This window comes from Cherax quadricarinatus, chromosome 66 (genome assembly GCF_038502225.1).
Source record: "Cherax quadricarinatus isolate ZL_2023a chromosome 66, ASM3850222v1, whole genome shotgun sequence".
NCBI classification, from domain to species: Eukaryota; Metazoa; Arthropoda; class Malacostraca; order Decapoda; family Parastacidae; genus Cherax; species Cherax quadricarinatus.
Window position 1 is genome coordinate 22,764,418 of NC_091357.1, and position 26,127 is coordinate 22,790,544.

General features: G+C 39.2%; 1 protein-coding gene across 10 annotated transcripts in view; it reads right to left on the bottom strand.

Annotated features, from left to right (window-relative positions):
• Positions 1-794: 794 nt before the first annotated feature.
• The window catches only part of LOC128704026 (outer mitochondrial transmembrane helix translocase-like), a 63,126-nt gene continuing 37,793 nt past the window's right edge, over positions 795-26,127 (bottom strand). The window contains exons 1-9 of one of the 10 annotated variants that reach the window (XM_070099251.1): positions 17,112-17,166; positions 15,669-15,764; positions 15,031-15,279; positions 14,513-14,557; positions 13,864-14,041; positions 12,439-12,639; positions 12,085-12,281; positions 6,204-6,376; positions 795-5,098 (exon numbers count right to left, since the gene is read on the bottom strand). In XM_070099251.1, coding sequence (XP_069955352.1) covers positions 4,924-5,098; positions 6,204-6,376; positions 12,085-12,281; positions 12,439-12,639; positions 13,864-14,041; positions 14,513-14,557; positions 15,031-15,213 — 1,152 coding nt within the window. In that variant the 5' untranslated portion in view covers positions 15,214-15,279; positions 15,669-15,764; positions 17,112-17,166 and the 3' untranslated portion in view covers positions 795-4,923. Of the gene's footprint in view, positions 5,099-6,203; positions 6,377-12,084; positions 12,282-12,438; positions 12,640-13,863; positions 14,042-14,512; positions 14,558-15,030; positions 15,280-15,668; positions 15,765-16,817; positions 16,922-16,951; positions 17,088-17,111; positions 17,167-26,127 lie in introns of those variants that run through there. The other 9 variants (XM_070099256.1, XM_070099258.1, XM_053798963.2 and 6 more) reach the window with 9 other exon arrangements.

The following is a 26,127-nucleotide window of genomic DNA, read 5'->3' on the forward strand; positions in this document are numbered from 1 at the left end:
CTCTCTTTACCTTCCCTTCTCGCTGATGGACCCACCTTTCATCCGGACTCTCTCATTGACTTTTTGACAACGACTGACTTACTTCACAAATTCTGATACTTTCAGCCCTTTCTACTTGTATCTCTTGCTACCCTCTACCCCCGTACTATCCCCTGCCCCGCTGTTTTCTGTAACCTGCTGATCATCCCCCCTCCCTTCTGCCATCCAATTCCCTTGCTTCCTTCCCTACCCTGCAGCGCTGTATAGCCCTTGTGGCTTAGCGCTTCTTTTTGATTATAATAATAATAATATGACCCTTATGGGTTTAGCTCTTACCCACAAATATCAATGCAAAAACCCAAGAAGTGAAATAACCACCACCTAATATTTCATGGATATATGAAGATTAAATGGCTCTACTTCCTCCATTTCTATTTTCTTGAGCAATTAGTCCAGAGAGATTACTGATAATAAGGATGAACAATTCTGAGAGGGTTAGGATTATTATTATTATAATCAAGGGGGAAGCGCTAAACCCGGAGGATTATACAGCGCCTGGGGGGGGATGTGGAAGGCATTCAGGCTTAATTCGGGGAACTGGAGAGAGGGTTAGGAAAATGTACATGATATTTTTAATTTTTCATTATGGGAAGCACATCTATTTAAGTAATACTGAATCTTCTTAAGAAGCCATGAGGTGCTCTTGTTCCATGGAACTGGACATATTCCCCTCTTCCTTGGATCAAACCTGAGTCACTCATTCCCCAGGTGCTATAATGACTCAGTGAAGGGGGAATAAAAAAAACTAAAATAAATCAATTATTTAAAGTCATTTAGTTGACCATATTAATGCATAAAAAATGCTAAAATACATTTCTGATATAACATATTAACTATCCCCAATGACATGCAACTCATTTGCCCTTTTTGTTTAATATCAAACTTTTTTTTTTGTCATTAATAGAAATATGCCATGTACTGATCTCTCAAGTGGGAAAGCTTAAGACATTTAACTCTTACAAGTCAGAATGGCCTCATTTATCTCTATAAAGCTAAGAAACACATTAAATGAAGATTCTGTATGTACAGTGTCTACAATGGATACTAAAACCAGAAAACATCAATAAAACAAATTCAACAATGAAGTCAATACCATCTTCAGAACAATAAAAAGACAAATTGGAGATGCAGCTAGACAATTTTTTTGCATCCATCCTGAACCATTATCACTGCAAGTGACTGTAATGATCCAGGATGACCAATACTGTCTAATTTCATCTCCAACTTGTGGGATAACAATTTATGCCTATGCCAGCAAGAAAAAAAAAAAAAAAGGGGGGGGGGACTACAAATCTATTTTTCTATGCTACCTAAAGTAACTGCGCCAGTCTTTGGCTTATTGATGAGGGCTTCCCTGTAAATATAATACCATAATTTGGATTTTAGTGCATCCTCATAAATGTAAGTGCAATAACTTATCTTACTGGTCTCAAAATTAAACTTTACTGTTATTCTGTTGCTAATTCTATAAAACTTGCTTAAAAAATAAAAACATTTGAGCATATTAACAGAATGTTTGAGATTGCCATGCAATAATATATCAAATTTTATCTCAATGGGAGAAGGCTAGTGTGGAAAAAATGAATAAAAGAAAGTACGGACTTTGCAATTATTCAGTTTTTATAAATGAAAAAATGAATAAATTCCACATTAAGTTTATAATTAATTTTATGTTAAAATGAAAGGTTTAGCCTCTTTTTGTGAATATAGTAAGTCAGCTACACTAATATATTTTTAAATTATGTTATAATAGTTTTGTTAGGTAACAGCATCATTGACTGCCCAATATTATTAAAGTATATTGTCAGCTACATTGTCCTCATGAATACAACAGGAAATCTCTCCAACAACCCAGCAGGATGGCTCAATCTATACTATAATTTAAAATGGTACTTCATTTAAACAAGAAGACCCTATTAACTGCAATCATATACAGTGGTCCCTCGATAATCATCGGGCTTGATAGTCGTCCTTTTTAGAAATCGTCGCGTTATTTTCGTCCAAACATTGGCTCGCAAATGGTCGGTTGACTCGCTAATCGTCATTTGTCCTGGACACGTACTCACGGCTCTGAGCCACCTCGGCCTCCCTTCCCAGCCAGTATGCCATTGTTTACCAATGAGCAACGGTCCCCTCACTTGTTCATACGAAATATTTCATAATATTCCATTCATTTTAGTGCTTGCAAGTGCTAAATAAGCTACCATGGCTCCAAAGAAAGCTCCTAGTGCCAAGCCTTTGGTAAAGAAGGTGAGAAATACGACTGAATTTAAGAAAAACATCATTGAACAATACGAAAGTGGCGTACGTTTGGCCGAACTGGCCAGGATGTATAACAAATCCCGTACAACCATATCTTCCATCATGGCCAAGAAAAAGGAAATCAAGGAAGCTGTTGTTGCAAAGGGGGTAAATATGCTGACAAAAATGAGATCACCAGTACTCGAAGATGTTGAGAAGTTATTACTTGTGTGGATATGCAAGAAACAATTAGCAGCAGATAGTCTTATGACGTCGATTATTTGTGAAAAGGTTAGGCAGTTGCATGACGATCTGGTAAAGAAATTGCCTGCAACGAATACTGATAATTGTGAATTTAAGGCCAGCAACGGTTGGTTTGAGAGATTTAAGAGCAGTAGTGGCATACACAGTGAGAGTCCTGGCCCATTTTAGGGAAGTTTTAAAGAGATTCCAGAAACAGCTCTCTGGACACTTTTTTTGCAAGACAGGACTCCAGTGACTCTCAAGCTGGTCCTAGTGGCATTAAGAAACAGAGAAGAGAAGTAACCCCAGAAAAGGACTTGGTACCTGAGGTGTTGATGGAAGGGGATTCCCCTTCCAAACAGTAACTAATCCAATCTCTCTCCTCCTCCAGTCTTCCATCCACTAAGAAGAATCGCCAATAAAGGTAAGTGTTATGCTGTTAATGTTTCATTCATCACGTCCCATTGTATTGTTTATGTACTACATCTATATTTCATGTAAAAAATTTTTTTGTTTTAATACTTCTGGGTGTCAGGAACGGATTAATTGTATTTACATTATTTCTTATGGGGAAAATTGATTCGAAAATAGTCTATTTCGATAATCGTCGCACTTCCAGGAATGGATTAACGACGATAAACAAGGGAGCACTGTACTACATATATGTACTGACTTTTTACACCATGAATTCTGCTTCTATTTTATGGGGGTAGGCCTGACCCTAAAGTGTGATACAAAATTATGGAAAAAATGTAGAAATTCTTAGAAATGGTTTAATAAATTTCTTCTATTTGTGAGCAACATTTTAGTCTTTCAAACTATGTATTTCATTATGGTACTTCCGAGTATCTTTTTTTTTTTTTTTAAGCTAACTGCAAATTTAGATTTATGATGTCACCACTAATGAAATGTCAGGAAAAGACTGCAGGTAATTTTGTATGTATTTATAGCTTTGCATATTTGATACATTAGTATGCAAAACAACCACGGAGGAGTCGTTTTACATCTTTTGTTGCCTGTTCAGAATTTTTGCATACACTAATATACAGTATCATCAAATTTACATACGGGCAACTCTGCCATATGTGTGTACTGAGCCACAACAAGGAATCAAGAGACGTCAGTAGGTGGCTGAACTCTGCAGCATGCTGGGGTGGCAGCTGCCATGAGTTTTTCACTACATTTGTTTAATTTCCAAACTTAATTATAGAACTACCACTTTAATTTTCACTAAGCTGTAGATAAATGACAGTTCTACAAAATAAAGTCAAGACATTATCACTACTGTTTATAATTTTATATGAATTTAAGCAAAAACTTAGGAGTGAATTTTTCTGTGTTATTTTTGGGAATTGAGTATACTAGTTTAAGTGTATGGGAGAATTATTATTGAAATAGTTAAGGGAAAGATAGAGTAAGATTGCAGAGGAACAAGGAAGATTTAGGAAGGAAATGTACAGATCAAGTGTTGTAGCATATGAAAGGAACAGAATTCAGATAAAAGTAAGGAACTTCAGAGGGCTGATGAGGGGTTGTTGAGGTGGAATGGGCATTTCGAGGTTAAAGCAGGATAGGATGACTAAGTTGGTATACAAACGTGGGGGTGGAAGGAGGGATGAGAGTCATCCCAGAAAGGGACGGAATGAGTGGAGATAAATGTTTTTTCTGACTTGACAAATTATTAGAGTTTAAGCATGGTAATATTAGTGAAGGGGTTCATGGAAATTGGTTAGCCAGACTTTAGTTCTGGAGGTGGGAAACATAGTGCTTGCACTCTGAAGGAGGGATGAGGATGCTGTAGTTTGGAGGTTCATCTGAATTGTGGTATCACACTTCTAGTAAGACAGTGACTGAGGATGATTGTATTTCCTCTTTTTTTGGGTTGCCCTACCTTAGTGGGAGACAGCTGACATGTTAAAAAAATGGCCACACATACAAATTGGATCTTATCAAGTCATTTAGGGCATTTAATGATATGTCCCAGCTGGAATGTTGTATGTTGTTCCATTTTTCTGGAAACAGGTAGTGTTTTCTTAGTTTTTAGTTTTCGTATTTTTGCTTTTCAAGCAATATGCCTAAGATTTTTAGAATATGCTGATGGCACTATTACCATTAGATACACGCTAAAAAAATAGGGCTAGGCTAACTAGAAAATTTAAACAGCAGGGGCCTAACCCCCTTATCCACATAGGTTTAGGACTTTTTTGTGGTTATAATAATAATTTGTATCAATAAAATAAAATGGAAGTCGAATATTTGTATCAAGATTAAATAATTTTATATACTTATCTCCTTTAGTCTATAAATGTTGCACGACAGACTACAGTATATTTGTTACATTGCCCTGATGATAATACAGAATATGGTAGGTACCAATGGCAGCTTGAAGGAGCACAAGACTCAGTCTAGATCCATTTTGAGTAAAGCATTAGCTTGTCTATTGTACACCCGTGACTCTCGCATCTTGCTCAGTGCCTGTTTAAAGTCTAGGGATGTTATAGGTCGCAGGGGTTCTGTACTATCTGTGTTCCACCTTTCCTGCTGTGTAGCCAGTTCACTTTCTCCTTGATCAGATCTGCAAGAGATATATTATGGTTACTATAGCAAGGAAGGAAAATGAGAAATTTGAAGAGCCCTTTCATTCGTAGCTCATTAACTTCAATTCAGGCACTAGTCTTGATGCTCTCATTTACACACTCAACATTTGCTTTCTTTTACTAGCTATGGGTTCAACACTATTACTGCATACTCAAGGATGGGTCTGTATTCTGCCTAATTTCCCTCATCTACCACCTTCATCAACTTGTGCTTTGGTTGAATTCTAATAATCATCTGTCCAACCATATTCCTGAGGATCATTCATATTTTCATGTAATCTTCATTCTTCCTCTTCACTTCATATTTACATAAATCACAAATGAAGATAAACAGGAAATATTAACTTTTGTTACCAGGTCATTTATATATGCCAGGAGCAGTACAGGGTCCAACACTAATCCTTGTAGAAATCTCATTGTTAGACTCTCCTACCTTGAAGTTTCATCCCTCGTAGTAACTGCTTTCTACTGCTATATTACCGTATTCCCTTATCCATGCTAATACAGTACTTTTCCTTTTACCCCAGCCTTCTCCAATTTCTTAGGTAGCTTTCTATGCAGGACCACATCACAACCTTCTTAGAGTCTAGCAATTTGAATGCATGTGTAGGGGAAGTCTCAGTTGTGGAAGATAGACTTGCTAAGCATTACACGACTTGTAGTAAAAATCTAAAAACAAATTACAGTATTTTACGGTGAACAAGACGGTCCCGTGTCAAGGGCACCCCCACAATTCCGAATGGCTAAATTTTGAAAAATAAAATAAACAGAACTTTGGCCTCCAGATGCTGGGTAGATTTTCGAGACTTTTGGGGAAAAAATAGTCTTTGATGCCATAAAATATGGCATATTTGGCATTCTCAACCACAATGTACATGCTTATACAGATGTACTGTACTTTTTTTTTTATGCATTAGTGAGGTAAATGGTATATACAAATAAGCATACATGTTCTTTATTTTTATCTTAAATGTTGTTTCTCTGAAAACCTGCTCGTGGCCACCCCATTAATAATTTTCTTCGTTATCTTTTATTTTGCAATAAACTTTGAAGGAAACAATTATGTAGTTCATGGTAACTTACGTGTCATTCAGCAAATGGCGCAGCCTGTATACAGCCGCTGTTCGACACAGCTCTAACAAGTCAGAGCCAGAGAAACTTTCAGTCTGTGTTGCCAGGCTGGAAATGTTAATGTCATCTGCCAAGGACTCATCATGCAGAACCAAGCGTAGGATGTCTTCCCGCTGCTCCAATCCCTGAAAAAATATTCCTCAGAGAGCAGTAGAGGGAAAACAGACCTATTGCAAATAAATAACAAAAAAGGCACAATACCGTGACTGGAACGATACACAAATAACCCGCACATAAAAGAGAGAAGCTTACGGCGACGTTTCGGTCCAACTTTGTAAATGGTCCAAGTTGGACTGAAACGTCGTCCTAAGCTTCTTTTATGTGCGGGTTAGTTGTGTAGACCTATTGCAGTATCTAAGAATCACTCCTATTTTTTATTAACTTTAAATATTTAAAATTAAGAAGAGGAATAGTAGTAGTTGTGACATTTACAGAGCACTTTGAGTAGTTCACTCAGCACTCACAGACAACAAATATACATGATGAAAAACAAACAAAAAAATCAAAGAACAAACACCCAAAACAAATACTATTATACCAAATTAAAACAGCCATTATTAACAGAAGAGTTTCTTATATTTCTAGCTTTGATTTCAATTTTTCTTGAATTAATCCTCAATCCCACTAACTCCAGCTTCACGTTCCGGTACCGCTCACTCACTCTTAACCTTCGCATGACTCTCTTCACAGCGCTGTATGACTTTTATGGGTTTAGTATTTAATTTGATCATAACAATAATTATATTTTTTTTTTTTCAACAAACCCGCCGTATCCTACCAAGGCAGGGTGGCCAAAAAGAAAAACGAAAGTTTCTCTTTTTAAATTTAGTAATTTATACAGGAGAAGGGGTTACTAACCCCTTGCTCCTGGCATTTTAGTCACCTCTTACAACACACATGGCTTACGGAGGAAGAATTCTGCTCCACTTTCCCATGGAGATAAGAGGAAATAAACAAGAACAAGAACTAAAAAGAAAATAGAAGAAAACCCAGAGGGGTGTGTATATATATGTTTGTACATGTATGTGTAGTGTGACCTAAGTGTAAGTAGAAGTAGCAAGAGGTACTTGAAATCTTGCATGTTTATGAGACAGACAAAAGACACCAGAAACCCTACCATCATGTAAAACAATTACAGGCTTTCGTTTTACACTCACTTGGCAGGATGGTAGTACTTCCCTGGGCGGTTGCTGTTTACCAGCCTACTACCTAGAATAATTATAATTCTAGCTACTTAATACTCCCATCTTGTTCTCTGCTTCCTCCTCCTATAGCAGTTCCTTGGATACTAATTCACTTCTATTCACAATATAAAAGAGTAATTTGTTGTTGGGTGAATAAGGAACCTTATATTCAGCATGTCATCCTTTTAAGGACATCAATAACAGGTAAACAGCAAACATCTAGCCCCAAAACTTGAGCCTGTATTATCAATATCTTGAAAATTCATAATGAATGAATGTAACCATTTGATAATTATTGTCACTCAAACCTGTGATCTGGGCTGGTAATGCCACACTAATGGTTCATATCCCAATCACTTCATTGAATGGTGTTATCAAAATTACACTAGATATATACAGTGGTCCCCTGCTTTTCGTAGTTCCCGGCAATCGTAAAATTCACCAATCATAAGAGGTATTTTCGTATGAACATGGACTCGCTTTTCATTGGTTGACTCGCGAGTCGTAGTTCGTCCGGGACGTGTACCCACGGCGTGAGCCAGGGCGGCAGCCAGTCTGGCATTGTTTACCAGTGAGCGAAGGTCCCCTCACGTGCTCCAGCGAAATATTTCATAATATTCCATTTATTTTAGTGCTTGCAAGTACTAAATAAGCTACCATGGCTCCAAAGAAAGCTCCTAGTGCCAAGCCTGTGGCAAAGAAGGTGAGAAATACGATTGAATTTAAGAAAACCATCATTGAACAATATGAAAGTGGTACAAGTGTGGCCGAACTGTCCAGGATGTATAAGAAACCCTACACAACCTTATGTTCCATAGTGGCCAAGAAAAATGAAATAAAGGATGCTGTTGTTGCAAAGGGAGTAACTATGCTGACAAAAATGAGATCACAAGTACTGGAAGAGGTTGAGAAGTTATTATTGGTGTGGATAAATGAGAAACAATTAGCAGGAGATACTCTTATGACTTCGTTTATTTGTGAAAAGGCTAGGCAGTTGCATGAAGATTTGGTAAAGAAATTGCCTGTAAATAGTGGTGAAGTGAGTGAATTTAAGGCCAGCAAAGGCTGGTTTGAGAGATTTAAGAACCGTACTGGCATACACAGTGTGGTAAGGCATGGTGAGGCTGCCAGTTCGGACCACAAGGCGGCTGAAAAATATGTACATGAATTCCAGGAGTACATAGAGGCTGAAGGACTGAAACCTGAACAAGTGTTCAATTGTGACGAAACAGGCCTCTTTTGGAAGAAAATGCCAAAGAGGACCTTCATTACACAAGAGGAAAAGGCAATGCCAGGACACAAGCCTATGAAAGACAGGCTGACGCTAATGTTCTGTGCTAATGCTAGTGGGGATTTCAAAGTGAAGCCATTACTAGTGTACCATTCTGAAAATCCCAGAGTGTTCAGGAAAAACAATGTTATGAAGAGTAAATTGTGTGTGTTTTGGAAATCTAATAGTAAGGCATGGGTCACGAGGGAAATTTTCGTCGAGTGGTTCAATGAAGTGTTTGGCCCTAGTGTGAAGGAGTATCTCCTGGAAAAGAAATTGGATCTCAAGTGCCTGCTAGTAATGGACAATGCACCTGCTCATCCTCCAAACTTGGATGACCTAATTTTCGAGGAGTTTGGGTTCATCACAGTAAAGTTCTTGCCCCCGAATACCACTCCTCTCCTCCAACCCATGGACCAGCAGGTTATTGCAAACTTTAAAAAACTCTACACAAAAGCAATGTTTCACAGGTGCTTGACTGTGACCACAGACACTCACTTGACCCTAAGGGAATTTTGGAGAGAACACTTCAGCATCCTCCACTGCATAACCCTTATAGGTATGGCTTGGGAGGGAGTGACTACCAGGACTTTGAACTCTGCCTGGAGAAAATTGTGGCCAGATTGTGTCGACAAGAGGGATTTTGAAGAATTTGGGACTGACCCTAATGAGCCTATGTCTGTTGTAAAATCAATTGTGGCACTGGGGAGTTCCATGGGGTTGGATGTGAGTTTGGAGGATGTGGAAGAATTGGTGGAAGACCACAATGAAAAGCTAACCACTGAGGAGCTGCAAGAGCTTCAGCAGGAAGAGCAACACATCGCAGCTCAGAATCTTGCTGCAGAGGAGGAGGAAGAGAGATGGAAGGTGCCTTCTTCAGAAATTAAAGAGATTTTTACCATGTGGGGTATGATGGAAAGATTTATGGAGAAACATCACCCTAACAAGGTTGTTGCAAGCCAGGTTGGCAACATGTACAGTGACAAAGTCTTGGGCCATTTTAGGGAAGTGTTAAAGAGACGCCAGAAACAGAGCTCTCTCCACAGTTATTTTGTGAGACAGGACTCCAGTGACTCTCAAGGTGGTCCTAGTGGCATTAAGAAACAGAGAAGAGAAGCAACCCCAGAAAAGCAAATGGTACCTGAGGTGTTGATGGAAGGGGATTCCCCTTCCAAACTATAAACAATCCACTCTCTCTCCTCCTCCAGTCTCCCATACACTAAGAAGAATCTCCAATAAAGGTAAGTGTTATGCTGTAAATGTTTCATTCATCATTTCTCATTGTATTGTTTATGTACTACATGCATATTTCATGTTAAAAAATTTTTTGTTTTAATACTTCTGGGTGTCAGGAACGGATTAATTGTATTTACATTATTTCTTATGGGGGAAATTGATTCGTAAATCGTAAATTTCGTTTATAGTAACGGCTCCAGGAACGGATTAATTATGAACAACGAGGGACCACTGTATTTAGAAAGTTACTGTAAATTATATCTTTTTTTTTTTTTTTGACAAGTAGGCTGTCTCCCACCGAGGCAGGGTGACCCAAAAAGAAAGAAAATCCCCAAAAAGAAAATACTTTCATCATCATTCAATACTTTCACTTCACTCACACATAATCACTGTTTTTGCAGAGGTGCTCAGAACACAACAGTTTAGAAGCATATATGTATAAAGATACACAACATATCCTTCCAAACTGCTAATATCCCGAACCCCTCCTTTAGAGTGCAGGCATTGTACTTCCCACCATTTCCAGGACTCAAGTCCAGCTATATAAAAATAACCGATTTCCCTGAATCCCTTCACTAAATATTACCCTGCTCACACTCCAACAGATCGTCAGGTCCCAAATACCATTCGTCTCCATTCACCCCTATTGAACACGCTCATGCACGCCTGCTGGAAGTCCAAGCCCCTCGCCCACAAAACCTCCCTTACCCCTTCCTTCCAACCTTTTCGAGGACGACCCCTACCCCGCCTTCCCCTACAGATTTAAATGCTCTCCATGTCATTCTACTTTGATCCATTCTCTCTAAAATTATATCTATATGAACCTATAAATATTTAAGAGGTACAGAAAGCAAAATATGACTTTCAGTAAGAAGAGCTATTACAACCAGGGAATATAATTAACAAAGGGTAATAAAAAAATTTCAATACACCTATCAGGGGTTAATATTAGGAAATGTTCATTACCCTAAAGGTGTTCAGATATCTGGAATTATCTTCCAAATACATTTCTTAATTAAGAAATCATGTTTTCCTTCAAAATCAGGTAGGCTAAATTTTGGCAAACTCAAATTACACTATTTGAATGTAACCTGACTTCATCCAGAAAAAACTTGTACTGTGATCAATATCATTAGGGCTAAAGCTGCACTGATTATGGCTTCATCCAGAACATGTTGTAATATTTTTATGGCGAGAGCAGCAGTCATGCAAACGAGCCTCAGGTTATAGCTGAATTTCCATCTCAATACCATGGAAAACTACTACTCTTAAATTAATTATTAATAGTACAATGAGAAAATTATAATTTGGAGACAAAAGAAGTGTAAATTGCAACCAGTATAAGACATGTTGTAATAATGTTGGTAAAAGGACACATGCAACATTTTATTGTAGCAATGTTTCATTTCCCAGGACAAAGCTCTCCTGGAGCGTGAAACTTTGCAAGAACAAACTGTCACATTAGTTGAACATGTGTCCTTTTATCTAACAGTATACAACATGTTTAAATCCTATAGTCATTGTATTTTTCCAGCTAAGAGGATGTTCTAGTTAACTGGGAAATACACCAGCCTGTATGTGTAACTCTGTCAGAGGTTTCAACAGCATAATGTGAAACATGTTGAGTCACAGCATAGTACTAATAAGATCCTAATAGAGCATAGTACTAATAGGATCCTAATACAGCATAGTACTAATAGGATCCTAATACAGCATAGTACTAATAGGATCCTAATACAGCATAGTACTAATAGGATCCTAATACAGCATAGTACTAATAGGATCCTAATACAGCATAGTACTAATAGGATCCTAATACAGCATAGTACTAATAGGATCCTAATACAGCATAGTACTAATAGGATCCTAATACAGCATAGTACTAATAGGATCCTAATACAGCATAGTACTAATAGGATCCTAATCATAAGCCACAAACTGTATCACAATGGTTTTGTTTCCTCTAAGGAACAAGCAGTGCCATCGGCTGATGGAGCAGCATATTGGCCGAAGTTTCAGCTTCCACAGGGACAGAACCAGATTGATGTCAAAGAGAAAAGTGAGAGATAGCAAACTATGGTTTGTTAAGAAAAATGCTGGAAACAATGAATTTGCAGAGAAATATGGATATTAAGCCACTAACTGGTAGAGGAATGTGGAAAGCAGCCGGCATGCGGCGAAGTATAGCACGATCCACATCTTGTGGTCTGTTAGTGGCACCCATAACTATGACACAGCGACTATGGTCAGTGGCCAGGCCATCCCACTGCTGCAAGAACTGTGCTTTCATCATGGCTGTGGCTTCATGATCACCAGAAGCACGCACACGTAAGAACGAGTCTGTAATGAAGGTAGATAATAAATCTTAGTTATGAGCATTTTACTTAAAGAAAAATTTAGCATTTTAGTACAACTTTAACCTAACAATCATCAATTTATATAAATTGCTGGTTAACCAGTGTACTTAATTAACATTTTATTAATTAAACACTTTTACCAATTTCATCAATAAATATGATGCAGGGTTGAATCTTTGATGCCAGGGAGAACACTGCCGAAGAGAGTTTCTGAGACTCTCCATACCATTTGTCTGTCAACGATGCAACATCTAGGTTGATGAAACGAGAACCAGCTTCCTTTGCAACAGCACGAGCCAAGAGTGTCTTGCCACAGCCTGGAGGACCATGTAATAACACACCTGAAATCAACATCAAAATGTTTGGTTCTAAAATAATACAGGTTCAGAAGATAAATTACAACATTTAGAGAGAATAATTTTTTGGGGGATGTGAAGGAATTCAGGGAAACTGGTTAGCCGGACTTGAGCCCTGGAGGTGGGAAGTACGGTGTGTGCACTCTAAAGGAGGGGTTTGGGATATTTGCTGTTTGGAGGGACATCTAAACTGTCTCTCTGGCAGTACAGCAATAGTGTGAATGATGGTGAAAGTTTCTTTTTTTTTGGGGTTACTCTGCCTCAGTGGGAAACAGCCAGTACGTTAAAAAAAAGGACATCTTAAGTATAACACATACGACTTTGAACAGCATTTCCAGTTGTACAAAAGGTTCAGTATTTTTGGCAATACACAGCAAACAATTCCCAGCCTAATGCAAGGTCTTAAAATAAACACTTCTGAGTCTTGTGTTCATAAATATGAGCATCTCTTTTATAGTTTTACTTTCAGGCAATGTCCTCCCAATACCAATGCCTCTTTTTCCCTCTATCACGTCTTCCATGTAGCACTGAATGACCCTTACTGGTATGGAACTTCCCATAAACATAATCTGACTGATTCAGGGCACAGACTTGTGGAATGAAAGAACAAAATATAAACAGCAGCTGCAAGATGTGTTACAAAGTTTCAGGGAGGAAACAGTTGCTGTTAAATCATGAATGTATATTCCGTACAGAGACTGAGAGAAGTGATCTTGGAATGGAAAGCAAGAATGATGAAAACATCTAGAAGAAGGGCTTACATTGTATTCAGTCTGGCATATATTGTAGGTTATGTGAGAAAGAACTGTGCCACATAAGTGACCAACCCTCTGTAAATTAACAAATATGTGAAGCTGACAATAATAAAGTGTACATAAAAGGGGAGCAAAATTAAAGACACATGAAGAAAAAAGACATCAGAAATTTGTGATGAGATGAATACTGCTGAGCAATGAACTACATGCAGGAGAGGCACTCCAAGAGCTCTCTCTACTTGCCAGTGAACTACATACATATACAAAATTAGTTATGTAACACAGAAATAAGTCCAGAAGAAAAAAAGACAATACTAATCTAAGTTGTATACATTTTAAGAACTATAAGGAAGATTTAAAAAATGAAGAGAGGCCATCGTTTTCACTGGAATTCAAAAACATTACATTAAACAGAGCTTCTGACCCCCCCATAAAGCACCATTAACGTTAATACCTTTGGGTGGCTGAATAAGCCTGGATGCTTGTAGGCGATTTCTCTGCTGTATGGGCAATATGAGTGTTTCTCGCAACTCACGAATGACAGATGAGAGGCCTGCCACATCTTTCCACGACGTGGACATTTGTGTCGGCTCCACTAGTTGACTTGCAATCATCATCTCATACTCGTTAAACTGAAAACACATTCATATTCAGTAAATCCAGAGGCCCTTGGCAAGTATTTCTGGGCTTCATTTTAACAGAGAATGTTAATTCTCATACAAACATTATAAAAATACTTAAGTGTTATACCACAAGAGGCAACAATTTTTACAGGATAAAATAAATGCTGCACTAAGGGTGTGGCCACAGGTGACATTATGAAGAATCACGGTACACATTAAGGTGTTAGGATCAGATGTTCACAATTTCAAAGACTTTAATTACCTTTAAAATAATCCCAGCATTTTACCCAACTTTTGAAACTATTACATTACACAAGCAAGGGCTTTTATCAACAACAAAATTTATATTGCATAGCACTTTTTTCTGTTTAATAAGCTGTGAGTATAATTACTGTAGGCACAAGACAGTCTACCTTATGAAAGTTTTCTGCTGAATTTAACCTCCACTGACTATCACTCTAAACAACAGCCATTACTCACCGATAGTTTCTCCTTAATACCAAGTCTCTGCATCACTTCCTGAGCCTGAAAATATTAATTTCTTATGAATGCCAATCCATAAATGCTATACATATAATGTACAGTAAAAGTTTGGTAAGTTGTAATACAGAAAATCAGCATGTTACACAGAAACAAAACAAGGAAAATGGCTGAATATTTAAAGCTGTACGTAACAGCCTGATAACCCCTGGTTATCAGTAAACAGATATTAGGACATTAACACAGTTCTTGGTCAGCAAAGCCTTGTATGCAGAACTCGAGGATATGGGAAGTGAAGTGTACTATACTTCTTAATACAGTACTAACATACAGACAAATTCCTTTATTCTAGCACTGTAAATATCATATTCTCCATCAGACTGATATCCCTCAAATGCAACACTTCAACCTTCTTGTACAACTACAAACACTCCTCCAATTTGTAACACATTATATCAACACTTTCACATTTTATCTGCTAGTGCTACTGTAGTTAATATTAATGCAATAAATCTAACCTTCCTTTTGGCATCTTTCTTCTGTTTAGCTGTGGGGTCCATAGCAGACACTAAAACTTTCACTGTTAAGTATGATGCAGCAGTGGCAAAGGCCAGACGCACCAGCAGGGACAGTACCTCCCCGCGAGTCAGCTCCCCTCCTTCCATGCCAGAAAGGCGTGATGTCAGAAGTCGCAACACCATCAACAACACGCAGTCTAACCGTCCTTCTCTATAGTACCAGTATACTGAATTTCAGTACATTAAATTCTGTGTGAGAATAAATTATTTCATAGTTCCATAATGAAAACATTAGTAATTTAAATAACTTCTAATGTGTGAGCTGACGGTACTTCTGCAACACTATTATGCAACACAAACAGGACTCTATAAATGAGCATAATTCTGCTCTTGCAAATGCATACAGGTAATAAGAAATAAATAATTACTCACACAGGTAAAGCATAAAGATGAATTACTGAAAAAGAATTCCAATCATAAATAAAAAGGAAGGCTAAAAGAGCATGTTAAATAAGACCTAACCAAGGAGAAAAAATATAAATACAGTAAAAGATTATACAGTATTGTGTATAAAAACATGGCAAAGTAGATTTTATATTTTAGCTCAAAAAACAAATAAAATAGCATATGAACTTTACCCAATAAAATATGTCTATCCAGCTATTTTAGGAGACAATGTTAGGTTTCGTAACGATGATGGAGCTCAGCGACAAGTTAGTTCTTGATACAACAACCTGCCAGAAAACAAAATCTGTAGGTTCCTTTTTCTCAATAAATATTATCTCTAGGTCTACAGCACAAACTACCACATCTTAAATGGTAAATTTCTATTATTATACTGTACTTGGCATAGTGTGTGGTCATTTTAACAATTTTGTAATACCCCATAAAAAATTATTGGACATGATGATAACCAATTTAGTCATGCAAATTCCAATAAAACAAATAAACTATAGTGAGCACCTTCGTAGTTGTAGTAATAGCGACTGGCACTACTGTCATGGTAAGGAGAGAATAATAATATCTTACCTACTTAAAACATTCTAATATCATTTAACCAAATAGAACAAAATGAAAAAACATATCGTGGGCCACAATGAAAGTCACTTTTTTCAACTTTTTCAGGTTATCCTGGTGGGTAATTTACATATTTGACTAGGTATAATAACTGTACTTATGTACCTGTACCTAAATACTGTCTGAGGTAATGGCACCTTACAAAGTTATTCAGGACAATAAATCCCAAAATCCGTCATAAGATGAATATATGATGAATGAACAACTAAAGTGTAATGAACACTACATCAATGTTCAATAAAGACTCACAGAGACAGAAACTCAGGAGATTAATTGATCTGTATATTTCGACCCCTACTGAGGTTCTCTTCAGCAGAGGATCCCAGATGGACCAAAATGGAAATCAAGAACTGACTTTTTTGGGTTATCCTGGGTAATTTACACTATGTATGGTAACTGCACTAATATGTACCTGTGTCTAAATAAGCTTATTTATTTATATAGAACAATTAATATCCTGAGTTTTTGTCTCCATGTGGATTATCGAGCAAAAGATGAATGGGTAACCGTACATCAAGAGATTATACAGTGCCTGAGACACGAAAAATCAATCAAGTTTGAGCCGATTATTATTATTATTATAATCAAGGGGGAAGCGCTAAACCCAGAGGATTATACAGCGCCTGGGGGGGGAGGGATGTGGAAGGCATTCAGGCTTAATTCGGGGAACTGGAGCACAGATCCAATTCCCTAAATCAAGAGCCCCTCACCAACATCAAGGAACCTTCCTTGAGGGGAAGTTTGAGCCGAGGACAGTGAGGAATGCCTGCTCCACCTCCCTGGATGAAGAGCCGTTCACCAGCAGAGAATCAGACCGTCGTCTACACCCGACTCCTCACATTACCTCAGCTGTCATGGCGCTCCTCTCTCTCCTGCTACTACTTTCTCAAGCTCAGTCATTATTACAGGTTCCTCTCCTCTCTACCCTACACACACAACTTAAAAATAATGAGACAAACAGTGAAAAAAGTAAGTATAAAGAGAAACAAAACTTCATGACTTACGTCAGCCGGATGTAAACAATGGCGGCCATGTTCTTGTATACTAACGTTCCTTTACCTTTAATAATAAATAATAATAATAATAATAAATAATAATAATAATAAATAATAATAATAATAATAAATAATAATAATAATATAGTAATATTAATAAGAGTAACACTAATAATAGTAAAATAATAATCTACCTGGAGTCTACCTGGAAGGTTGCCACATTAATGTTAATTAATACATTTGTTAACTCTTAATAAGTGGCTAGACAGATATGCATGTGTGTAAATAAGACGCTTGTATTAGGGGGAAAAAATCACTCGAGTGGCCAAGCTTCCAGAAGCTTGAATTTTCCTGGTTTGCAATGTTGGTGTGTTGCATGGTGTTTATTGTGTTGGTATTTACCAACACTTGGATCAAGGAACCTCCCTGGAGGAGCCTTGGATCAAGGAGCCTCCCTGGATGAGTCTTGGATCAAGGAACCTCCCTGGAGGAGCCTTGGATCAAGGAACCTCCCTGGAGGAGCCTTGCATCAAGGAGCCTCCCTGGATGAGTCTTGGATCAAGGAACCTCCCTGGAGGAGCCTTGGATCAAGGAACCTCCCTGGAGGAGCCTTGGATCAAGGAACCTCCCTGGAGGAGCCTTGGATCAAGGAACCTCCCTGGAGGAGCCTTGGATCAAGGAACCTCCCTGGAGGAGACTTGGGTCAAGGAACCTCCCTGGAGGAGCCTTGGATCAAGGAGCCTCCCTGGAGGAGCCTTGTATCAAGAGACCATAACTAACATCAAGGAACCTCCCTGGAGGAGCCTTGTATCAAGAGACCATAACTAACATCAAGGAACCTCCCTGGAGGAGCCTTGTATCAAGAGACCATAACTAACATCAAGGAACCTCCCTGGAGAAGCCTTGTATCAAGAGACCATAACTAACATCAAGGAACCTCCCTGGAGGAGCCTTGTATCAAGAGACCATAACTAACATCAAGGAACCTCCCTGGAGAAGCCTTGTATCAAGAGACCATAACTAACATCAAGGAACCTCCCTGGAGAAGCCTTGGATCAACACCATAACCAACATCAAGGAACTTCACTGGAGGAGCCCTGGATCAAGACACCAAAACCAGCATCAAGGAACCTCCCTTTTCTTCAACCTCAGTTATCACGGCTCTCACTTCTACGTCAACCTCAGTTATCACGGCTCTCTCTTCTACGTCAACCTCAGTTATCACGGCTCTCACTTCTACGTCAACCTCAGTTATCACGGCTCTCACTTCTACGTCAACCTCAGTTATCACGGCTCTCACTTCTACGTCAACCTCAGTTATCACGGCTCTCACTTCTACGTCACCCTCAGTTATCACGGCTCTCACTTCTACGTCAACCTCAGTTATCACGGCTCTCACTTCTACGTCAACCTCAGTTATCACGGCTCTCACTTCTACGTCAACCTCAGTTATCACGGCTCTCACTTCTACGTCAACCTCAGTTATCACGGCTCTCACTTCTACGTCAACCTCAGTTATCACGGCTCTCACTTCTACGTCAACCTCAGTTATCACGGCTCTCACTTCTACGTCAACCTCGGTTATCACGGCTCTCTTCTACGTCAACCTCAGTTATCACGGCTCTCTTCTACGTCAACCTCGGTTATCACGGCTCTCTTCTACGTCAACCTCAGTTATCACGGCTCTCACTTCTACGTCAACCTCAGTTATCACGGCTCTCACTTCTACCCACAAAATACTCATCAAAAAAGCAATAAGAGAGACAGCAACGGCCCAGCCACACTCCGCCAGACATCAACAATGGCCGCCTCGAAGACTCTTACTCAAAAAAAAAAAAAAAAAAAAAAATGGCAAAAAAAAAAAAATTCTTACTTTTTTTTGGATTTTTATTGATATGATGTTAAGGCAAATATATTTATTTACGGATAAATTTCTGGCTTTTACTAATGATTACTTTTTTTCTGCCTGGAGTATACCTGGAGAAGATTTCGGGGGTCATCGCCCCCTCGGCCCGGTCTGATAATATAATAGTACTTGAATAACAAAAAAAAAAAAAAAGGCACAATACCCTGTCTGGAACGATACACAAAAAACTGTCTTCCCTAACTTCCAACTTAACAGTCGCCGTCTGGTTGAATCCTCCCTAATACACAACTTTCCTAGTATGAATCTTAGTCGTGGCTTCGTCTCTGTAGATGTCTTCCTCTCCCACTACATTGTAAAACGTTCCAAACTTCACAACACCCGTGACTTAACCTGATTCCTCATTTTTTCTTCTTCTCCCTCTTTCCATTTCCTCTTTCCTTTTTTCTCTTCTGAGTTGTCTTTCTTCCTTCTGTTTTGTGTTTCTGTTCCTTCTTTATTTTATTTCATTATTTTCCCCTCCCCCCACCTCTGTGTTCTTGCTCTCCCTCTGTGGGCACCTAGCTCCCTTGTGGGCACCTAGCTCCCTTGTGGGCACCTAGCTCCCTTGTGGGCACCTAGCTCCCTTGTGGGCACCTAGCTCCCTTGTGGGCACCTAGCTCCCTTGTGGGCTAGGTACCTAGCTCCCTTGCACTGCTCCCCTTTCTTTGTATTTGACTGGTTCCTCGTCCTTACTTCCCCATTTTTACTTCCATCTCCACCACTACTACTACTACCACTACTACTACTACTATTACTATTACTACTACCTCTTCCTGCCTATATATACCCGTCCTGCTCTACTTCTCGTTAGTGTGACTTTGTAAAAGGTCCAAATCGGACCGAAACGTCGTCGTAAGCTCCTCTCTTCTATGTGCGGGTTATTTGTGTATAGTAGTACTTGTATTAAAATTTTTCAGCATCAGTACAAAGGGTTGGAGGCAGAGTTTCGGGAACGTCATGGGCGTCACTCTCAGCCACAGTGGTGAGGCGGGACCTGCCAGGCTGAAGTGCAGGCTAAGTAAAATGACACAAATGCAACTCATGTGACATTTTATTGTGGCAACGTTTCGCTCTCCAGGAGCTTTATCAAGCCTTTACAAACAATACCTCTAGCATTACTACCTCTAGTATTACACCTCACTCTAAGACTGTATATACCGTGTGTGTCCATGTATTGTTTGCAACGACTTGATGAAGCTCCTGGAGAGCGAAACGCTGCCACAATGTCACATTACTTGCATTTATATCCTTTTACTTAACATATTGTTGGTAATTCTACCAATATTAATACAAAGTGCAGGTTGTCTCCAGGATCAAGATGAGACTAAGACACCTTCCTGCTTTCTCAGCCTGACGGTAGTTCGTAGGAAGTGTTTTTGTGTCCCAGTGCCACCAACCATGAATTATTTACTCTTGTTTCACTTCCTCAAATGACAACCATCGTGTGTGTATGTATAGGAAATGAGCCTCTAATAAATGCTAAACAATAAGTTTATGAATGGAAGCTAGTAAATAGGCCTATATAGCAAAGACTAAAGAATGGGGCTATAAATACAGGCTAGCAAATGAGCCTATAAACAAAAACTAAAGAATGAGTCTATCCAGGCTAGCTATTGAGCCTATAAACAAAAACTAAAGAATGAGTCTATTCAGGCTAGCTATTGAGCCTATAAACAAAAACTAAAGAATGAGTCTATTCAGGCTAGCTAATGAGCCTATAAACAAAAACTAAAGAACGAGCCCATTAATTCAGGCTAGCAAATGATCCTATAAAGACATAACTTTCGGATGGGGAACATAACAAGTTATCCACTTACTACTAAGCTGCCCACGCAATAACATTCACCCGCTAAGAGGAGCTGTAACATTTACAAATTAACCCATTCTCGAAACACAATAAGTGTCAGGGGCCCAAGACTGTTCAACTGTCTCCCAGCATAAATAAGGGGGATTACCAACAGACCTCTGGCTGTCTTCAAGAAGGCACTGGACAGCCCATCCGGGCTGTAGTTCGTGCGTCGGTTTGCGCGCGGCCAGCAGTAACAGCCTGGTTGATCAGGCCCTGATCCACCACGAGGCCTGGTCATGGACCGGGCCGCAGGGCGCTGACCGCTGAAATCATCTCTAGGTATACTCCAGGATGTTAGCACCACCACACAGGGTGTCAGCACCACCACAGGCTGTCAGGACTACCACAGGCTGTCAGCACCACCACACAGGGTGTCAGCACCACCACAGGCTGTCAGCACCACCACAGGCTGTCAGGACTACCACCACAGGCTGTCAGCACCACTACACAGGCTGTCAGCACCACCACACAGGCTGTCAGCAGCACCACACAGGGTGTCAAGTGTTTTATTGTATTTTAAACAACAGAACACAATAAGGGTAAGATGCTATATGCGTTGATAGTTACAAATGTTGGCGTCCTCAGCGTGGTTAATTGGGTTTCAAATCTATCTACTACACGGAGGTTAAGGGTGGATATCACCTGTACATCACCTGTCAAGGATGCTTCTCTACACTGAATATTAATCAAAGTTAACTCTAAAAAAATGAAATTCAAAGAGGTGAACTTCTCCAGGCTGAGGGACTGACCATCTCAAATACTCTTCCTCCAAGGTTGAAGGATTGATTACATCATCTGTATTTTCACTGAAAAAGCCTACTGTGTAGGCGATACGTTTCAATAATAAAGAAATCCAACTGTTGCACGTGTGTCTTAATCATCAACATAACCTGTACTTAAGAGACAAACTTGAGACGTGTCGGTCTGGCTTAGACCGAAGTGTTGTACGTGACTTATTAATGGTCCAAGTGGGTCCGAAACGTAGCCGTACGTTTCAGTCTCCTAAATGCAGGTTATCTGTGCATTCTCACTGTTGTACACAGACATACACCTCACGGTGTGTATATCCTTGTCCAGTGTTGGTAATATAATATGTGAGAGGCGGAGCATGGTGGGCAGGGGGCGTGATCATCCACCAATCAATAGACTTAACAAAAGGCAGCCACGCCATTGGCTGCCTTCACGCCTCCTCTCTGCTGATATCACTCCCCCACGCCATATATACTGCTATTTACAAACATTCTGGGCCCCAAGGAGAAATTTTGCAAGGTGGAACAAGACTGCTTTGGGGTCCCTGGGGGCAGGCTGAGGGCCCCTAATCTAAATAAATTTTTACATATTTTTTACGTATTTCTTTTAGTTTAATATGTTTATTATGCACCCCATACCCATCCTGTGGGCGGTAGTCACCACATACCCATCCTGTGGGCGGTAGTCACCACATACCCATCCTGTGGGCGGTAGTCACCACATACCCATCCTGTGGGCGGTAGTCACCACATACCCATCCTGTGGGCGGTAGTCACCACATACCCATCCTGTGGGCGGTAGTCACCACATACCCATCCTGTGGGCGGTAGTCACCACATACCCATCCTGTGGGCGGTAGTCACCACATACCCATCCTGTGGGCGGTAGTCAAAAGATTACAGAGGTACATAATTGGTCCAGGGACTGGACTCCAAAGTTTTGATAGCTGAGCAAGTTACAGAGGTAATGAACTCACGATTTACAAAGGTAATGAACTCACAATTTACAAAGGTAATGAACACCAGGTAGGTCTGGTCACAATCATGACAAGTTACAAAGGTATTTACAGATTACAGAGGTACGTAATGGGTCCAGGGACTGGGCCCCCAAAGTTTTGATACCTGAACTAGGTACAAACGTAATGAGAAGTCAAGTTACAAAGGTTCTTTTTCTCTATTTTTTTGAGTTTGGAACGAGTCGGACCACAGACTGACAACATGCTCATTGCAGAAGCCAGATAAAGATATGTGAAAATAAGAAAGAGGTATTAATGTGCAATTTTCACAAATTCCATCACATACTGAAATACTTCCTGATGGTAGAGTTGGTAAGTTAGCCAAAGTACCCTGAAGGAAAATATAGAATAGAACTTGGGTATATATGTGTCTAGCATTAGGATTAGTATTAGGAGAGATGTACATAATGAAAATAAATAGGTGGAGTACAGTTAGAAGCCTGAGATCTATCACTCTGATAACTTGAACGTAAAATAAGAATGTTGATAGAGGAACTTGCAAGGTGAAAACCGATGTTAAAGTAGCCTGCCTTAGGCTTGGTTAAAATTACTTCTGACAGCTTGACATACAGACTGACAGATGTAGCCTGGCTTAGGTTTGGTTAAAATTACTTCTGACAGCTTGACATACAGACTGACAGATGTAGCCTGGCTTAGGCTTGGTTAAAATTACTTCTGACAGCTTGACATACAGACTGACAGATGTAGCCTGGCTTAGGTTTGGTTAAAATTACTTCTGACAGCTTGACATACAGACTGAAAGATGTAGCCTGGCTTAGGCTTGGTTAAAATTACTTCTGACAGCTTGACATACAGACTGACAGATGTAGCCTGGCTTAGGCTTGGTTAAAATTACTTCTGACAGCTTGACATACAGACTGAAAGATGTAGCCTGGCTTAGGCTTGGTTAAAATTACTTCTGACAGCTTGACATACAGACTGAAAGATGTAGCCTGGCTTAGGCTTGGTTAAAATTACTTCTGACAGCTTGACATACAGACTGAAAGATGTAGCCTGCCTTAGGCTTGGTTAAAATTACTTCTGACAGCTTGACATACAGACTGAAAGATGTAGCCTGGCTTAGGCTTGCGTGTAAGTGCAGCACTTCTAATAGTGTGGTACACACAGGATGCAGTAGCCAAACTAAGGTTTGCTTACTAATACCTTGTTATTTCGATACACACACACACACATAATGATCAAACTACTTACAAAGTTTGTTTACCCCTTGTGGTCACCTTCCTTAACATTATGAGCTAGATTATCCAATTGTTGAGGAATATACAGATACAGTATATGTCAAGGTTCTTATTAATGAAAATAAGATACCAGTCATATTTTTCCAAAATCCTAAATTTGATTACAACAGATAAGACAATGTAGATATCAACACAGATGCACTCCTGTATATACGATAAGAATTTGTCATGTTCACTTTGAATTTAATCTTTATTTTAGTTCTTGAAGCATTTTTGATTACTGTTGCATGGGAAAAATCAGTTTTAATGCCCCTCATACAACATATAACGGAGATTCACTATATCTACAATTACATTTATGTACATTATATCTACAAGCACAGTATGTTGACAATGGTATTGGCGAAACGTGTCAACAATAAAGATACCCAGGTAGTGCCCATGAGTGTGTATATATGGTTGTTAGAGCGGCTTGATGGACAATATGGCTGCCAGGATATTGGCTAGAAACTGGTAACATCACAGTGATGTCAAGAACGTACCAGTGATGTAGTCAGTGGAGTTGCCCTGACGAAGGCACCAACAACAACGTTTGTTGTATCGGTTTTATCAGTGAATAACTACATACTGAACCGGTTATCATGCTAATGACACTCAAGTTAGTAGAGTGGGCCAGACTCCATCATTACCGAGACAGTGCCATCACTGATGGCACTGGACTCGTATAATGGCTCAAACACGTTCATTATTGCAGCAAAGTATAGATATTAAATATTCCAGAAAGGAATTAATGTACAGTTGGTAAGGATGATATCACATAGTGATTATTTGCTATAAAATCAACCTGGTATATTAGTTAAAAGTCTTTGTAAGAAGACGTCAAATATCTTTTAGTTAAGCGTAAGAAATAATGTTAGTAGAGGATTTAGTAATGAATCTGAGTGTTGAAAGTGAAGGTAGGAAAGTAACATCTATAACCCACTATAATACTACCATGCAGTTAGAAGCCTGATAGATCTATAACCCACTATAATACTACCATGCAGTTAGAAGCCTGATAGATCTATAACCCACAATAACAATACTACCATGCAGTTAGAAGCCTGATAGATCTATAACCCACTATAATACTACCATGCAGTTAGAAGCCTGATAGATCTATAACCCACTATAATACTACCATGCAGTTAGAAGCCTGATAGATCTATAACCCACTATAATACTACCATGCAGTTAGAAGCCTGATAGATCTATAACCCACTATAATACTACCATGCAGTTAGAAGCCTGATAGATCTATAACCCACTATAATACTACCATGCAGTTAGAAGCCTGATAGATCTATAACCCACTATAATACTACCATGCAGTTAGAAGCTTGATAGATCTATAACCCACTATAACAATACTACCATGCAGTTAGAAGCCTGATAGATCTATAACCCACTATAACAATACTACCATGCAGTTAGAAGCCTGATAGATCTATAACCCACTATAACAATACTGTCATGCAGTTAGAAGCCTGATAGATCTATAACCCACTATAACAATACTACCATGCAGTTAGAAGCCTGATAGATCTATAACCCACTATAATACTACCATGCAGTTAGAAGCCTGATAGATCTATAACCCACTATAATACTACCATGCAGTTAGAAGCCTGATAGATCTATAACCCACTATAATACTACCATGCAGTTAGAAGCCTGATAGATCTATAACCCACTATAATACTACCATGCAGTTAGAAGCCTGATAGATCTATAACCCACTATAATACTACCATGCAGTTAGAAGCTTGATAGATCTATAACCCACTATAACAATACTACCATGCAGTTAGAAGCCTGATAGATCTATAACCCACTATAACAATACTACCATGCAGTTAGAAGCCTGATAGATCTATAACCCACTATAACAATACTGTCATGCAGTTAGAAGCCTGATAGATCTATAACCCACTATAACAATACTACCATGCAGTTAGAAGCCTGATAGATCTATAACCCACTATAATACTACCATGCAGTTAGAAGCCTGATAGATCTATAACCCACTATAATACTACCATGCAGTTAGAAGCCTGATAGATCTATAACCCACTATAACAATACTACCATGCAGTTAGAAGCCTGATAGATCTATAACCCACTATAATACTACCATGCAGTTAGAAGCCTGATAGATCTATAACCCACTATAATACTACCATGCAGTTAGAAGCTTGATAGATCTATAACCCACTATAATACTACCATGCAGTTAGAAGCCTGATAGATCTATAACCCACTATAAT